The 18,767-nt window shown below is 45.1% G+C and overlaps 1 protein-coding gene and 1 pseudogene across 1 annotated transcript in view; both read left to right on the top strand.

The window, feature by feature from the left end:
• kcnh1a (potassium voltage-gated channel, subfamily H (eag-related), member 1a) overlaps positions 1-18,767 on the top strand; it is a 393,064-nt gene that overhangs the window by 81,442 nt on the left and 292,855 nt on the right. The window contains exon 6 of the mRNA XM_085980872.1: positions 15,366-15,758. Within this exon, the coding sequence (XP_085836998.1) occupies positions 15,366-15,758 (393 nt within the window). The remainder of the gene's footprint in view (positions 1-15,365; positions 15,759-18,767) is intronic.
• On the top strand, positions 2,195-3,172 carry LOC147121116 (uncharacterized; annotated as a pseudogene).

Here is an 18,767-nt window from a genome sequence, read left to right as displayed (position 1 = left end):
TCACATGTTTCAAATGTGTGTCCCTTGATTCTGACATTTTCTCAGGAAAATTTTTTTTTTAATGTGGATTTTCACTTGGGAATGTGGTCAGCTGTGGAATCCCAGATATACCTGGTTTGCTATCTTCAGTTTTATGAATTCTCAGCCAAGCTGTTCAGAGGTTGTTCCACCTTTTTGGATCGGTGCGAATGGGAGGGGTTGTTGCCAGCGCCAACAGATGCAAAACCATCTGAGGGCCTGATTGTGGAGCATTATTGTTGATGGTTCGGGAGTATTCTCCCACCTGAACGCCATCATCATAGCAAATCAACTGTGGTGCATACAAAGTTTTATTAATAAACTTTGACATCCTTATAACCAGCAGAGTATAGTCAATACAATAAAAAAAAACTGATCACTATGAATTGGCTTTGGAGATGTCCAATGTCTACACAGTGAAATGCTTTGCATTCAGAGCATTTGAAATAATTGAAACCTACAAGAAGTTGGATTTTTATTTGTTTCAAAAGCCACAAATCGGAGCCAAATCACACATTTTACAGTTGGGGGGGTGGGGGGGTGGGGGGTGCGGATGGGGGGCTGCGGAGGGATATATGATATAAAACGGCTCGTGCATAAAGTTTGTCCAGCCGGCACTACAATATAATAAGAATAAAACCAGAAAATGCTGGAGATACTCAGCAGGTCAGGCAGCTTCTGTGAAGAGAGAAACAAGAGTTAACGTTTCAGGTCACCCACCAGACTCCACATTCAATGGATCATCCTCCGCCATTTCTGCCACCTCCAGCGTGATCCCACCACCAAACACATCTTCCACTCACCTCCCCTTTCAGCATTCCGAAGGGACCACTCCCTCCGCGACACCCTGGTCCACTCCTCTATCACCCCCAACACCCCTTCCCCTTCACCCGGCACCTTCCCGTGCAAGCGCAGGAGATGCAACACATGCCCCTATACCTCGCTCCTTCCCACTGCCCAGGGCCCCAAACACCCCTTCCGGGTGAAACAGTGATTTACTTTTACTTCTTGCAATTTAGTACACTGTATTCGCTGCACACGATGTGGTCTCCTCTACATTGGGGAGACCAAACACAGATTGGGTGACCGCTTTGCGGAACACCTCCGTTCAGTCCGTAAGGGGGACCCCGAGCTTCAGGTCGCCTGTCACTTTAATTCTCTGCTCCACTCCCACTCAGACCTCACCGTCCTCGGCCTCCTGCATTGTTCCACTGAAGCTCAGCGTAAGCTCGAGGAACAACACCTCATCTTTCGATTAGGCACTTTACAGCCTTCTGGATTCAACATAGAGTTCAACAATTTCAGATCGTAACTGTGGCCCCTATCATATATGTTTTTTTATCCACACTTTTTGTTTGTGCCTTCTGTTCTCTCCCACATGGTAGCTGTCTTTCATTCTGCCAGCGCAATTTACACTTCATCTAGAGCCATCCTTTGTCTCTTAACCTGTCCCATTACCATCTCCTTTTGCCTTGAATATCTCTCCTGCCTTCTATCCTATCACAGACCTTCCCTTTTGTTCTTTCATCCCCTCCCCGCTTTCCCAGCCCCTACACTTGCTTAAAAATCTGTTCCATTCCTGCTTTTTTCCAGTTCTGATGAAAGGTAATTGACCTGAAACGTTAACTCTGTTTCTCTCTTCACAGATGCTGCCTGACCTGCTGAGTATCTCCAGCATTTTCTGTTATTATTTCAGATTTCCAGCATCTGCAGTATTTTCTTTTTGTATTAGTGTTTAATTCACTGCCACCTCTCTTCCAGGAATGCCCACCTTGAAGAAGTTCTGCTCTTCTCTCCAATGGGATTTCCGTTTGTCTCTTTTACCTTGTTCATCTTCATTGCTTTCTGTCTCCCTTCTCGTGTTTGATCAGGTATCGACCAAAACTCGCTTTCATAGCCACATATCTTTCCTCAGCAACTGTCTCCAGGTCTGACTTACTCCACGTGGGTTCCAACTGAAATTCCACCCTTCGTGTTTTGGATCCACCCAGGAGTACAGATATCTCCAAGATATTCAGCGTTCCTCGATCCACTGCTCTCGCCGTATCCTGAGATCCACACTGAATGCCATGCGCCGCCACATGAACACTCTTCAGCAGCACCGACTCACTCTATCTCAAAGCTGTCCTGGTCCACAGTTCCATTTCATCCTTCGCCTCATCCGGCGCTTTAACAAAAACTTTTTTTCTTCCTTTCAGGTGTCAAGGATCGCAAGCTTCAACAACTATTGGACACCAACGCCCCTCCGGAACCACCTTCCCCTTCACTTTCCTCTGACCCCATCCCTTCTCCCAATCTCACCCCCTGCCGCGTTTTCACTATCCCCTCTGACCTTCCCCTCTCTGACCCTGAACAATCAGTCCTTAGCAAAGGCCTGAGCTTCATCCCCTTACGCCCCCACCTCAATGAATTTCGAGCTCGGCATGATGCTGAGCTCTATTTCCGCCGCCTTCGGCTCCATGCCCACTTCTTTGGCCAGGAGTCTTCCCCCCACACGGCCGACCCTTTCTCCTGCTTTCAGAATTCTCGTTCTACCTGGACCCCTCCCTCTGGCCTCTTAACCTGTCTGGATCTTTTCATTGCAAACTGCCGGCGTGACATCGGCCGTCTCCATTTCTCTGCTCCCCTCACTCACTCCAACCTACCTTCCTCAGAACTTGCAGTACTCCATTCGCTCAGATCCAACCCAAACATTGTCATTAAACCTGCTGACAAGGGTGGTGCTGTTGTTGTTTAGCGAACCGATCTCTATCTAGCGGAAGCTGAACTCTCCGACACCTTCTCCTACCTCCGCCTGGACCATGACCCCACTACCGAACATCAAGCCACCATTTCCAAGACTGTCACTGACCTCATCTCCTCAGGAGAACTTCCCCCCCACGACGGCCAACCTCATAGTCCCCCAACTCCGCACAGCCCACTTCTACCTCCTTCCCAAGATCCACAAACAGGACTGCCCTAGTAGACCCATCGTTTCAGCCTGCTCTTGCCCCACGGAACTTATCTCTTCCTATCTCGACTCTTTTTTCTCCCCTTGTCCAGTCTCTTTCCACCTACATCCGCGACTCTTCCGACGCCCTCCGCCACTTTAACAGTTTCCAGTTTCCTGGCCCCAACCGCCTCCTTTTCACCATGGACGTACAATCGCTCTACACCTCCATCCCCCACCAGGATGGCATGAGGGCGCTCCGCTTCTTCTTTGAACAGAGGCCCAACCAGTCCCCATCCACCACCACCCTCCTCTGCCTGGCTGAACTTGTTCTCACATTGAACAACTTCTCCTTTGACTCCACTCACTTCCTCCAAATCAAAGGTGTTGCTATGGGAACCTGCATGAGTCCTAGCTATGCCTGCCTTTTCAAGGGATACGTGGAACACTCTTTGTTCCAGTCCTACTCGGATCCCCTCCCTCACCTCTTTTTCCAGTACATTGATGACTGTATCGGCGCCGTTTCCTGCTCTCGCCCTGAACTAGATAATTTCATTCGCTTTGCTTCCAATTCCACCCTTCCCTCACCTTCACTTGGTCCATCTCCGACTCTTCCCTTCCCTTCCTCGACTTCTCTGTCTCCATCTCTGGGGATAGGTTATTGACAAACATTCACTACAAGCCCACTGACTCCCACAGCTACCTGGACTACACTTCCTCCCACCCCACCTCCTGTAAGGACTCTCTTCCATTCTCCCAGTTTCTCCATCTCCGCCGCATCTGCTCTGACGATGCCACCTTCCATACCAGTGCTTCCGACATGTCTTCCTTTTTCCTCAACTGAGGATTCCCCTCTACTGTGGTTGACATTGCCCTTGACCATGTCCGTTCTATTTCCCGCACTTCTGCCCTCACCCCTGCCCCCCCCCCCTTCTGGAACCACAATAGAGTTCCCCTTGTCCTCACCTTTCACCCCACCAGTCTCCACATTCAACGGATCATCCTCCGCCATTTCCGCCACCTCCAGCGTGATCCCACCACCAAACACATCTTCCCCTCACCTCCCCTTTCAGCATTCCAAAGGGACCGCTCCCTCCACGACACCCTGGTCCACTCCTCTATCACCCCCAACACCCCTTCCCCTTCGCCCGGCACCTTCCCGTGCAAGCGCAGGAGATGCAACACATGCCCTTATACCTCGCTCCTTCCCACTGTCCAGGGCCCCAAGCACCCCTTCCAGGTGAAACAGCGATTTACTTGTACTTCTTGCAATTTAGTACACTGTATTCACTGCTCACGATGTGGTCTCCTCTACATTGGGGAGACCAAACGCAGATTGGGTGACTGCTTTGCGGAACACCTCCGTTCAGTCCGTAAGGGTGACCCCGAGCTTCCGGTCGCCTGTCCCTTTAATTCTCTGCTCCACTCCCACTCAGACCTCACCGTCCTCGGCCTCCTGCATTGTTCCACTGAAGCTCAGTGTACACTCGAGGAACAGCACCTCCTCTTTCGATTAGGCACTTTACAGCCTTCTGGATTCAACATAGAGTTCAACAATTTCAGATCATAACCTCGGCCCCTATCATATATATATTTTTTATCCGCACTTTCTGCTTGTGCCTTCTGTTCTCTCCCACATGGCAGCTATCTTTCATTCTGCCAGCGCAATTTACACTTCATCTAGAGCCATCCTTTTTTTCTTAACCTGTCCCATTACCATCTCCTTTTGCCTTGAATATCTCTTAATGTCTCTTAACCTCTCCTGCCTTCTATCCTATCACAGACCTTCCCTTTTGTTCTTTCATCCTCTCCCCCCTTTCCCAGCCCCTACACTTGCTTAAGAATCTGTTCCATTTCCTGCTTTTTTGCAGTTCTGGTGAAAGGTCACCAACCTGAAACGTTAACTCTGTTTCTCTCTTCACAAATGCTGTCTGACCTGCTGAGTATCTCCAGCATTTTCTGTTATTATTTCAGATTTCCAGCATCCGCAGTATTTTCTTTTTGTAATATAAGATATAGTAATCTGGGATGTTATGATTAAGGTTATCCACCAGGTGGTGCTGTAGCCAATGCTGCTACTAAGGTCAGAGGTTTGCTTCCTGTATAGGTCAGCACAAGGTGGAATACCAGGATGCTGATGCAGGCTGTCTGTAAACGTGTTTCCCAGTTGTTAATAAAGTACTCGTGTTAATTCTACGATATCGCCTCTTTGAGTCCTTGTTCCACTTAATGGATTTATCACATTTGGCGACGAGGCAACTTAAGGACCCTGCATAAAGAAGAAAAGTCTGCCGGGACGTTTAAACAACAAAATCACGAGCTAAAGTTAGCTACAAGCTGGAAGAGAGCATGGCTGTCACGGTAGGAACGGTTTCCGCTTTTGATATTCAAGCACAAACCTGGGAAGAATACTGTGAAGTGTTGGGTTATTTTTTCGAAGCAAATCAAATAAATGATGCCAGAAAAAGGAAAGCCATTCTGCTTAGTTCAGTAGGAAGCCAAACCTACAGTTTGATGAAAAATCTGCTCAGTCCTGAAAAGCCTGGAGACAAATCATTTGTTGAATTAGTGGCTTTGCTAAAAGAACATTTCAACCCTAAGCCTAGTGAGATTGTACAGCGGTTCAAGTTTAATTCAAGGAACAGGAAAGAGGAAGAGAGCGTAATGGACTATGTAGCGGTGTTGCGTAAATTAGCACAAGATTGCAATTATGGGAACAACCTGAAGGAAATGCTGCGAGATAGGCTAGTTTGCGGAATTATGGACAACCGAATGCAGCGTAGATTATTATCCGAGACTGGGCTTACTGATGAAAAAGCATTGGAACTTGCTCAAGCCATAGAGACAGCGAACCGAGATGTAAAAGAAATACAGGGTTCAGACAGGGTAATGCTACGCAAGTTGCAGGTCAGGTTGTTGAACATGCACAAGTTGAACATGCATCAGAAACCACAACGTGAGCATGTGAAGGCATGTTATAGATGCAAGGGCGATCACCTGGCGAGTGAATGCCGGTTTCTGGAGGAAAAGTGCTACAAGTGTGGGAAACAAGGACACATAAAACGAGCTTGCAGGGCGAAATCACCTGTGGAGGAATCCAAACCAAAAGGGGGAGGACAGCAAAACTAAGGGAGAGAAGTGAAAAAACATGGAGCACACCACATCAGCGGGGAAGCTGAGGAAGAAGAGGACATGTTCATAATGTATAGCATGGTAGAGAACATTCCAAAAGTGGCTCCTATCACATTGCAACTGACAGTAAATGACTCTAAGGTGAACTTTGAAGTGGATAGAGGGTGCGGCGTGACCATAATGAACAAGGCAGAGTACTCAAAATTGTGGAACCGTGCAAAAGTTCCAGAGTTAAAGCCTTGCTCCCTGCATCTTAAAACATATACAGGTGAATGAGTAGCGACATTAGGTACAGCTAAGGTAACTGTGCAACACAATGGAACAGCTACCGGTAGTTATAGTATCGGGTACCGGACCAAACCTGTTAGGTCGGGGCTGGATAAAAGAACTTAAATTAGACTGGGGAGCAGTATATCAAATAGGTGCGGGCAAACAGTTGACTTTGCAAGAAGTGTTGAGTGAACATGAGAGTGTGTTCAAGGAGGAACTTGGCACATTTAATGGTCCCCCAGCTAAGATTTATGTAGACAAGGAGGCACCGCCAAGGTTTTTTAAACAACGACCTGTGCTTTATGCCACGAAGCCAAAGGTAGAGGCTGAGCTTGACCGTCTATTGAGAGAGAACATACTGGAGCCGGTGAAATGTTCGGAATGGGCAGCTCCCATAGTACCTGTTTTAAAACCGGACAATTCGGTAAGACTCTGTGGAGACTATAAATTGACAGTCAATTGGGTGTCCAAACTAGAGCAGTATCCTATTCCCAAAAGAGAGGATCTCTTTGCAAACCTGGCTGGAGGAAAGAAATTCACAAAGTTGGATATGAGTCATGCCTACTTGCAGATTACACTGGATGATGAATCAAAGAAGTATGTCACCATAAATACACACAAGGGCTTGTTTACATATAACCGCTTACCGTTTGGTGTCTCATCTAGTCCAGCTATCTTCCAGAGGACAATCAAAGGCGCACTGCAAGGGATTTCACATGTTTCCATCTATCTGGATGACATTCTGGTGACGGGAAGAACCGACCAGGAGCATCTGAGCACTCTGAGAGGTACTACAGAGATTGGAGAGGGCAGGGTTCCGGCTCAAGAGGAGTAAGTGCACTTTCCTGGGGAATGAGGCAGTGTTCCTGGGACACAGAGTGGACGCCACCGGGCTCCATCCACTCAAGGAGAAGGTACAAGTACTGCAGGACGCCCCTGCTCCTACAAATGTGGCTGAGTTAAAAGCTTACCTGGGACTGCTGAACTATTATAACAGGTTTTTACCAAACTTGTCAACTGTGTTAGCACCTCTTCACAAACTACTGCGCAAGGAGACACAGTGGCAGTGGGGAGAGGAGCAGGGGGTTTCATTTGAACAGTCCAAGAAACTGATGCTGTCGTCGGATGTGCTGGTTCAGCACAATGCAGAGAAAGTTTATACCGGTTTGGCATAAAAATAAACCTAAAAAGGTGACTCAACCGTGGATAACGAGGGAAATTAGGGACAGCATAAAATCAAAAAAAAGGGCATATCAACTGGCAAAAAAAGCACCAGACCGGAAGATTGGGGGCAGTACAGGATACAGCAAAAGAGGACAAAGGGATTAATCAGGAAGGGGAAAATAGAATACGAAAGTAAACTTGCAGCAAACATAAAGACAGACTGCAAAAGCTTTTATCGGTATATCAGGAGGAAAAGACTGGTAAAATCCCAAGTCGGTCCCTTGCAGTCCGATTCGGGAGAATATATAATGGAGAATAAGGAAATGGCAGACCAATTAAACTCATACTTTGGTTCTGTATTCACAAAGGAGGACACAAATAACCTCCCAGGAATATCGGCAAACATAGGGACTAATGAGAGGGAGGAGCTGACAGAAATTAGTATCTCTAGGGATATGGTGTTGGGTAAGTTGAGGGGACTGAAGGCCGACAAATCCCCAGGGCCTGATAAACTACATCCTAGGGTACTTAAGGAGGTGGCCCTGGAGATAGCAGATGCTCTAAGGATCATCTTCCGGAACTCCATTGACTCGGGAACAGTACCCGTGGATTGGAGGCTAGCTAATGTTACCCCAATATTTAAAAAGGGGGGTAGAGAGAAAGCAGGGAATTATAGACCAGTAAGCCTTACATCGGTTGTGGGCAAAATGCTAGAGTCCATTATTAAGGATAAAATAGCGGAGCACTTGACAAATGGGGAAAGGATCGGACAGAGTCAACATGGATTTACAAAGGGTAAATCGTGTTTGACTAATCTGCTGGAATTTTTTGAGGAGGTAACTGGTAGAATAGATGGGGGAGAGCCAGTGGATGTGGTGTACCTTGACTTCCAGAAAGCCTTCGATAAGGTTCCACACAAAAGATTATCATGCAAAATTAAGGCTCATGGGATTGGGGGCAAAGTATTAACGTGGATAGAGAACTGGCTGGCGGATAGAAAACAGAGAGTTGGAATAAACGGCTCGTTTTCGGAGTGGCAGGCAGTGACCAGCGGGGTGCCGCAAGGATCTGTCCTGGGACCCCAGCTGTTCACAATATATATAAATGATCTGGATCAGGGAATTGGATGCAATATTTCCAAATTCGCTGACGACACTAAACTAGGAGGAGGGGTGGGCTCTGATGAGGATGTCAGGAGGCTACAGTGTGATTTGGACAGGTTGGGGGAATGGGCGGATACGTGGCAGATGCACTATAATGTGGATAAATGCGAGGTTATCCACTTTGGGGGTAAAAACAGGAGGGTAGATTATTATCTAAATGGCAATAGATTGGGAGATGGGGAAGTGCAGAGGGACCTGGGTGTTCTTGTGCACCAGTCACTGAAGGAGAGCATGCAGGTGCAACAGGCGATTAAGAAGGCAAATGGTATGTTGGCCTTCATATCAAGGGGGTTCGAGTATAGGAATAGGGATACCTTACTACAGCTGTACAAGGTGCTGGTGAGACCGCATCTGGAGTATTGTGTACAGTTTTGGTCGCCCCATCTGCGGAAGGATGTTCTTGCCATGGAAAGAGTGCAACGGCGATTCACCAGGCTGATACCTGGAATGGCGGGAATGACCTACGAAGAGAGATTAAATAGTTTGGGCTTGTACTCACTGGAGTTTAGAAGATTGAGAGGGGATCTCATCGAAACATATAAAATTATGGCAGGCCTTGACAGGCTGAATTCAGAGAGAATGTTTCCAATGGCCGGGGAGCACAGAACCAGGGGCCACAGTCTAAAAATAGCGGGCAAATCATTTAAAACAGAGATGAGGAAGAATTTCTTCACTCAAAGAGTGGTGAGCCTGTGGAATTCCCTGCCACAGAGGGCTGTGAAGGCTAATTCAATAAATATTTTCAAGAGAGAATTGGATATATTTCTGAAGGCTAAGGGGATTAAGGGTTACGGAGAAAAGGCGGGGACGGGGTACTGAACTGGTAAGATCAGCTATGATCTCAGACGAAGATCAGCCATGATCTCATTGAATGGCGGAGCAGGCTCGAAGGGCCGAATGGCCTACTCCTGTTCCTATCTCTATGTATCTAAGACATCATTCTCTCTTGTGACGCTTCACCTTACGGGGTGGGGGCAGTTCTTTCACACTGCATGGAAGATGGAACTGAAAGACCAATAGGGTTTATGTCCTGAACTCTAACACCAGTGGGGAAAAAACTATTCCCAGTTAGACAAAGAGGGGTTAGCAGTAATGTTTGGGTTACAGAGGTTCCACAAGTACATATATGGCAGGAACTTCACCATATGCACCGATCATAAACCTCCTCTCCAACGAAATGAAAGTAGTTCCACAGATGGTGTTACCCCAGATCCAGAGGTGGGCAGTGACGTTGAGGGCATATGAGTATGTCATCGTCTACAAGGCGGGCAAGTACCATGGGAACGCAGATGCCTTGAGCCGTCTTCCACTGCCAGGCACACCTATCCGTGCAGCTCCAGGGGACAGAGTTTTGATGTTGGAGGACACTGACACGGCACTTGTGACTGCAGAGCAAGTAAGAACATGGACAGGTAAAGATCCAGTACTGTCTAGAGTTCGAGAATATGTGGTGAGGGGATGGCCACAGCATCCGGAAGGGGCTGACTTCACACCCTACAGTGTCAGGAAAACAGAGCTGAGTGTGCAGGATAGTTGCGTGTTGTGCGGAGCACGAGTGATTATTCCACAGCCAGCACGACAGTCTATCCTAGAGCAACTACATCAGTGTCATCCTGGGGTCTCGCGTATGAAAGCCTTGGCTAGGAGTTACCTGTGGTGGCCAAAGCTAGATGAGATAGAAAATCTAGTCAAGACATGCAGCACTTGTCAGGAACACCGGAAGGCACCAGCAGCGGCTCCTCTCCACCCCTGGGAGTGGCCGGATATACCATGGAGAAGATTGCACTTAGATTATGCGGGTCCATTCATGGGGAAGATGTTCCTCATAATCATTGATGCACATTCCAACTGGATGGAAGTTTATCCTGTAAATTCTGCTTCCGCCACTACTACTATAGACTGCCTGCGTCGGAGCTTCAGTAATCAAGGGCTACCGGAGATCGTGGTGAGTGACAATGCCACTTGTTTTGTGAGTACAGAGACAAAAGAGTTCTTGAGAAAAAATGGCACAGTGCAGGTGACCTCGGCTCCATATCATCCGTCCTCGAATGGACTTGCGGAGAGAGCCATACAAACATTTAAGGAGATGATGAAAAAAAGTGCAGAAGGGAGTTTAGCAGCCAAAGTGTCACGGGTTCTGTTCAGCTACAGAATAACACCTCAATCCACCACAGAACTCTCTCCTGCTGAGATGTTATTAGGTCGTAGACTACGCTCCACTCTTGACCTTGTCTACCCAGACCTAAAAAGGAAAATGGAAAACAGACAAAACAAACAAAAAGAGAACCATGACAAAAGAACAAAGAGCCGAAGTTTTGGAGAAGGAGATGCGATCCATACCAGGAATTTCAGTTATTGACCAAAGTGGATTCCTGGCTTCATAGACTCAATGACAGGTCCAGTATCATACAAGGTCATGTTGGGAGATGGTAGGATAGTACGCAGACATGTAGATCAGATACTTCCCAGACAAGGGGAAATTGAAATGAAAGCTCCAGATGCAATGACTGAAGACAGGGTTGCCCCCAGTTATCCAAGTGCATCTGTGGTGCCACCACCAGGGACAGAGATAATTTCACAGGAACCTATCCGTCAAGAGGAAACCATCGTTGCAGAGCCAGATACTCTGAGCACTGCTCAGGAGCAGCTGGTGGCTTCACCACAAACAAGCAGGGACTTTACTGTTAGACGTTCACAAAGGGCTCGCAAGCCACCAGAGAGATTGATACTGAACTGTTAAATTCGTCAAGTATGGAACATGATGAATGGAGACTCCTTATGTGACCCTCAGGAATGGTTGTTTGTTAAGAAATTCATACTGAAATCTTAAGGGAGGAGGGATATAGTAATCTGGGATGTTATGATTAAGGTTATCCACCAGGTGGTGCTGTAGCCAATGCTGCTACTAAGGTCAGAGGTTTGCTTCCTGGGGCAGCACGGTGGCATAGTGGTTAGCACTGTTGCCTCGCAGCGCCAGAGACCCGGGTTCGAATCCGGCCTCGGGCGACTGTCTGTGTGGAGTTTGCACTTTCTCCCCGTGTTTGCGTGGGTTTTCTCCGGGTGCTCCGGTTTCCTCCCACAGTCCAAAGATGTGCGGGTTAGGTTGATTGGCTATGATAAATTGACCCTTAGTGTTAGGGGGATTAAATACGTGGGGTTACAGGGATAGGGTGGGACATGTGTTGGTGTAGGGGTTACGGGGATCGGGTGGGATATGTGTCGGTGCAGGCTCGATGGGCCGAAATGGCCTCTATCTGCACTGTGGGGTTTCTGTGATTCTGTGAGGTCAGCACAAGGTAGAATGCCAGGATGCTGATGTAGGCTGTGTGTAAACGTGTTTCCCAGTTGTTAATAAAGTACTCGTGTTAATCTTTGAGTCCTTGTTCCACTTAATGGATTTATCACATAATATTAGGTGTGCTTTGACTTGGGCTCTCTGATTCTTTTTATTCATGTCCAACGCAAAGGTAGGCTTCAATAGCCTACTACGTGCTGCCTATGAACCTAAACCTGACCTCCTGTGCAGACCTAAGGCCACCCCATCATGGATAAAGCATGGTACTGAACTGTTAACATACCGCATTGGGCACCTGCATGAAATTGTTCTCTATCTGCCTTCACATGGTCCACTGTGCTGAACCTCCTGGTCCTGCTCTTTTCACACTACCCAGGTTCTCCTGGATAGCTGTATACTGAGTGCCATTCTGTGGGTGATTGCCTTTTCGCACATCTATGCTGTATGTGGAGTTAGTGTAGTAAGTCTCGTGCCGGTGGAGATCCAAATCTTGACATTGTTCAGGTTGGTGAAACCTTTGCTTGTATGCTTCAAGTATCAAGTCATAAGCAATGAGAATCATTTATACAATCTCATAATCTGCATTTTCCATTGGATATACAGTAAGCATAAGTAAGCATTTTACCTTTTAAGTCACGGTCTCAATCTTCCTCCCAAACTGCTCTATCTAACTTATGGTGGTTTGCTAACAACTCAAAAAGTCCATAACCATCTGTCTGTGTCATCCCCTTCTTTAAAATTTGGAAAGAGATTAGCTTTATTAAAATTAGTTTGTAGTGTTATGGGCTGGATCAACAGGACCCTCACTAATTTTTCTTGTAGTTGAGAAGCCTTTCTCTGTTAGATCAAATGCACATCAGTGCTGTTGGCCCTTTGCTTTGATCTTGTGCTTGCACAGATTTTTCCTCTTCAGAGCAGAGTTCTAGTGGGGCTGCCTGAGCCCCAAACCCATTTTCTGGCTCAGGGCTCGTTAAGTTTGCATGGTGGGCTCTTAGCGGGATTCCCACCAGCAAGAGAGAGCCCACCAGTGCAAAGGGAGACACTCCGATGGTCCTGCAACATCTAGCGAAGGACCTTAAAGGGGCAGGAATAGCCTGCAATCTGTCTTCCTGGGCCCTTATACTGTACCATTTACCTCCCTCTGCCCAACTGAAACCGGAGTTAAAATTCAAGCAGTACACTTAGCGCTCCTTTACCGCCCAGAGGCCATTTTTACCAGGCTGTTTTCTTGGGCAGTGGAAGCTCCTGCCTGACTCAGGCCGAAGCCTCATGACTACATGTAAATTGAGGTTGTATGATGTACATAGGACCCCAATGCTATTTTAATGGCCTAAAAGGTGGAGCGTCCACTGTGGACACTCCGCTCTGCTCAGTAAAACCTGGCGGGCAAGAAGTGGAGGTCTTTACAGTTATGTGTAAAAATTATTTTTCCGTGGCCAGGAGGAGCAGGTGTGGTCTACCGGGCTCTACACAGAAAGTTTGGGCTGCTGCTCTGGGCTCCCCCTTCTACATTCGTGAAACCCTCTTGAGCCCGCCATCTGGTGACTTACTTGAGTGCCGGCCAAACAGCCCGGAGACTGGAACCCAGGGAGCTGCTTCTTTTTGTATTTGTTGTAGCTGTTTCTAGGTGCCTGTTTTGGACGAGCTGCTCACTGCATCTATGTTAATGAGGCCCAAACACTAAGCCTCATAGCTCCTCCCAGGTGGTAGGCCCACGCATTACCCCAGCCGACCATCTGGGAGTTAAAATTCCCTCCATTATTTTTGACTGCTGTTTGCTTCTGGTAATTTACTTTGATGTTAAAAGTTTATAACTGCCTCTTTGGTCTGCAGCTGATATTTATCCCACCTTAGCTCTCACTAATTGTAATGGATTGGGGTGACTCCTGATAGATTTTATGCATGCCCAATGCAAAAGTCAGCTTTTTGTAGGCAAGCACGTACTTCCTATGAACAACTTGACCCTGTGCATAAAGTATCTAGAATAGCAGGCCTTTGGAAAAGCAGTAATCTTATTTACTGTTAGGGTACACACTAGAAATACTATAGGATAACACTGCATACTCTGGTGATAATTAGGGCTAAAAGCAACTAACTTGTATTAATGAAGAAGTAAAGTTATTCGTAAGCATGAACAAATCAGATTAAAATAATAAATATAATACTTCCACCAGACGGTTAGTGACTTCAGGAGGATATAGATTAAGTTGGACAGATAGATGTCAGATGGAATTTAATGTGGAGTGATTTTTTTTGGGAGGAAGAATAAGGAGAGGAAATATATACACTAAATGGTAAAACGAGGAGCAGAGAGACATAGGGGCTTCAAATACACAAAACTAAGTGACAGGGCAAGTTGATTAAAACTGCAAAAAAAAAGCATCCGGCATCCCAGGTTTTACAAATTGGATACAAAAGCAAAGAGGTAATGCTAAACCTATAGAAAACATTGGTTATATTGCAGTTAGAATACTGTGTATTCTGTCCAGACTATGGAGAGGGCGCAGAAGAGATTCACTGAGATGATACCAGGAATGAAAGGCTTCAGTTATGAGGAAAGATTCGAGAAACTGGGGATCTTTGCAATACAACTAAGAAGATTAAGAGGAGATCTAATAGAGGTATTCAAAATGATGAAGGGTTTGATAAGGAAAATTGGGGAAAAACTATTTCCATTGGCTGGTGAGTGGGTAACTAGAGGGCAGAAATTTAATATCATCACCAAAAGAATGAAGGAAGAAGTTAGCTGGATCTTTTTTATGCGGAGGGTTATTCGGACATAGAATACACCACTAGAAACAGTGGTGGAAGCAAAATCCATAATAGCTTTTAAAAGGGAAGGGCCTTCATGATGATGACAAATGTTATTATGGACAAATGTTCCACATCATTGAAACATGCCCACTAACTAAACTGTCTGGTGATCTGCGTGCTTTGCATGTTGGTGATGCGCTAAGATGACTGGAATTATATGTCAAGTCTGCAAATGCTAAATAGTAAAGGGAAGTGGATAAATATTAGACAAAGAAAATGTTAACAGGATCTAGGGAAAGGACAAGTAAATGGGATTAAGTGAATAGGTCTTTCAGAGAGCTGGCACAAATTCTATGATCCGTTTGTTTTTTGAAATCAATTTACCAAAATACTTTCAAGATTCTTAGTCTACTTCATACATCAAACTGGGTTTTGATGAAGCAAATCATAGCTTTAGATGCCATAGAATTCCTTCTTGCTTCTATGATTTGGTTCATGCTGTCTCCAATGCCCTTTTATTACCAGACAGATATAGCTAGCCCAGGCAGCTTGCTCACACCTCAAGTGTACTACTGGGTTCTACTGTTACTAATCTTAATGTTTTAATATCTAATAATTATAATTTGTCTTTACTATGCAGGTGTTACAGCTTGGGTCTGAGATTCTTCCACAGTACAAACAAGAGGCACCAAAGACTCCACCACATATCATCTTGCATTACTGTGCATTCAAAACTTCCTGGGATTGGATAATTCTGATCCTGACCTTCTACACTGCAATCATGGTTCCATACAATGTCTCCTTCAAGACCAAACAAAACAATGTGACTTGGTTGGTGGTTGACAGTATAGTTGATGTAATCTTCTTAGTAGACATTGTCCTCAATTTTCATACCACTTTCGTTGGGCCAGCGGGGGAGGTGATTTCAGACCCAAAGCTCATCCGTATGAATTACTTGAAGACTTGGTTTGTTATAGATCTCCTCTCCTGTTTGCCATATGATGTCATCAACGCATTTGAGAATGTGGATGAGGTTGGTATCTGAACTAATTTTGTAATCTGTGGATAGTAGAATGACCTCTGTAAAATAACTTCCCCCTACCACAGGCTAGCAAAGGGAAAAATAAGTGTATTTCTAATCCTGAGGGCTATCCAGCCACTCTTGCTGGAAAGTGCTTCTGTGTGGATGTCAGGTGAGGCTTAGCTGCGATATCTCCCTAGGTTATTACCCTGGTAAATTCAGAACTGTACCTCATGCCTTCAGGAGGGAAGAAAATTGGAGATTGTGGAACTTTACATTGTATGAATGAATCAGTGGGGTAGATTTTCATCTTCACCGTCTGGGTGATAACCTGGCGGAGTGGAGCGCCCTCCCTTTTCTAGAAATCAATCGAATGAAAATCAGGCGGACCTTATATCTGGTGGATGATCTGCTCTGCCAGATTACTGCCCATAGTTGAAGATGAAAATCCACCTCGGTATTCATTAAGTTTTAAAAATTAATTTGGAGTATTCTTTGACATGTTTAAATATGTAAAATTAACAGGATGTACTATTTAAAATAAATTACTTGGCAATAAAAAAAATACATGGTTGAGTAAAAGCTAAGATTATGATTGGCTGGCCAGTTGTCAATAATTCCTGGTGATGGTATTTAGGGCAGATTTTCCCTGGCAGTTTGCCTGTTTTTGGGCAGTGCTGGAGAAGTGCAGCAGGGAAATGGGGCGGGATGCCCATCACTGAATCGCACGCCTAGATTTTCCTACCACTCGAGCAGCGTTTCAGTTGCCCACCTTTTTCCTGCCCCATCGCATTTAAATGGTGGTAAGGGAGTGCGGCTTGGAAAACTGGCTGATTTGCTTGTCTTGCTGGCACAGTACAACCGATCTACAAGAAGATCAGATGGTGGATGGTTGGGGATTGATTCCAGTGGCACGGGGGCCAATCAAGCAAACTGCTCTGTCCTGGATGATGTCAAATTTCTTGACTGTTGTTGCAGCTGCACTCATCCAGGTCAGCAGTGAATATCCCGTTATATTCCTAACTTCAGCCTTGTAGAAGGTAGAAATCTTTTGAGGGGTCAGGAAGTCTAATCTAATCCCATTTTCCAGCATTTGGTCCGTAGCCTTGTATGCTATGGTGTTTCAAGTGCTCATCCAAATGCTTCTTGAATGTTGTGAGGATTCCTGCCTCTACCACCCTTTCAGGCAGTGAGTTCCAGATTCCAACCACCCTCTGGGTGAAAACGTTTCCCCTCAAATCCCCTCTAAACCTCCTGCCCTTTACCTTGAATCTATGCCCCCTTGTTATTGACCCTTCTACTAAGGGGAAAAGTTCCTTTCTATCCACCCTATCTATGCCCCTCATAATTTTGTATACCTCAATCAGGTCCCCCCTCACCCTTCTCTGCTCCAAGGAAAACAACCCCAGCCTGTCCAATCTCTCTTCATAGCTGAAGCGCTCCAGCCCAGGTAACATCCTGGTAAATCTCCTCTGCACCCTCTCCAAAGCCCGCTGCTCAGTTGTGCTCAATGATCCTGATGGTGTGATTGCTTTGTTTAGATTCAATGTGGGAGTAACATCATCCCTATTCATTCGTCAAATTGGCCTTATCCCACACTAAGCATGTGCTACTATTAAAAAAAATAATTGGCAATAGGTTGTTTGCTGAATTAATAAGAAATCACTGTTCATACCCTGTCTGCTTGTGCATAAAGTGCTTTTCCACTGAGAATGGGGCTGATGGAAGGGTTGAAATGTTGTTTTTATTGTGTGTACCAAATAGCATTTACATGATATTGTGGTACTGAGCTTCTTAGATGTATGCCGAATACAAAAAGATGTTGCAGTTAATTGTGTGTTTTCTTTTTGTTTGTATTGATTTGTAATGTGTAAAATTATGCACTGCATTTTGATTTACAATATTTTATGACATTTGCACTCTAGCATTAAATCACTGTTTATATTTCATTTTCTTCTTGCTTTCTACTTTTTCCATTTGCATGCTTCTTTATTTGTTTGACTTGATCCTCTTCTAACTACCTTTTGGGGTCTGAAGACCTGGAATCATCATGCTGTGACTAAAGTAGGCTTTGTATTTCATCATAAAATATGTTTAATGTGTCTTCTTTAAAGTGCTTGAAAGTAATGACGGGCTACACTTTTTCATAATGCTGTCCTTGTGTTACTTGGGATTGGCATTTGTACAATAGATTGTTTTATTTCTGCTCTATTAACTTAGTAATGAATTTGGAGAAAGAATGGCACAGAGTCTGTACAAAGGTGTGCCTAGCTATCTTGATGCTCAGTTTGTTTACTTGCTATCAAACTGAATCACTTAATTACAATCAATATAAAAATGTACATGGGTTGTTTCTAGTATGTTCACTGTGTCATGCTTATGATGCTTTGTACAATTTCTTAAAGATTTCTTCAGCATTTGCCCATGCATACACAGTGTGGGGCTGAAGACAACATTAAAAATTACATAACTTTTTTTTCAATGGGTTGCATAAACAGCGACCACATAATCTTCATTAATTCTATGAATGTGATTGGATAAATGGCACTTGCTATATTATTGAAATATCATAGGTATGAAAATTGGAAATGATAATTCACACATGTGAAATAAAACATAGGATATAATGTTTCTGAATTTCTTTAAGTGCTGTACCAAGGATGCTCAAATAAGACGAACCTCAATCTGCGGTGACACTGAGTTCTAGAAGTTATTTTCACTTATGACATACACTATTCTGACTCATTCTTGGTTGCTTTTCAAAAATTAACGACAGAACTGTCATAACTCACTGTCATTCAGATATTGCCTCTCCTCCTCATTCTTTTTGTCATCTTTGTTTTATAATCCCTTAATAGCTGAATCTGCCAATAAGGATTCAAATTAGCCTGCTACAGAGCTTAGATTTGCATATCTAATCAGACAACTAGGTTTTCACACATCTGCTAACCCGTTAAGTTGTTGCAGAGTAACTAATAGATGTTTTTTCATAAGAAGCATGCGATGGGTTGGGGGAGGTGG

The sequence above is a fragment of the Somniosus microcephalus genome, chromosome 3, assembly GCF_052327205.1.
Source record: "Somniosus microcephalus isolate GS21.2 chromosome 3, FLI_Smic_1.0, whole genome shotgun sequence".
Taxonomy (NCBI): Eukaryota; Metazoa; Chordata; class Chondrichthyes; order Squaliformes; family Somniosidae; genus Somniosus; species Somniosus microcephalus.
The sequence above is the reverse complement of the archived record's forward strand: the minus strand, read 5'-3'. Positions and strand labels throughout refer to the sequence as shown.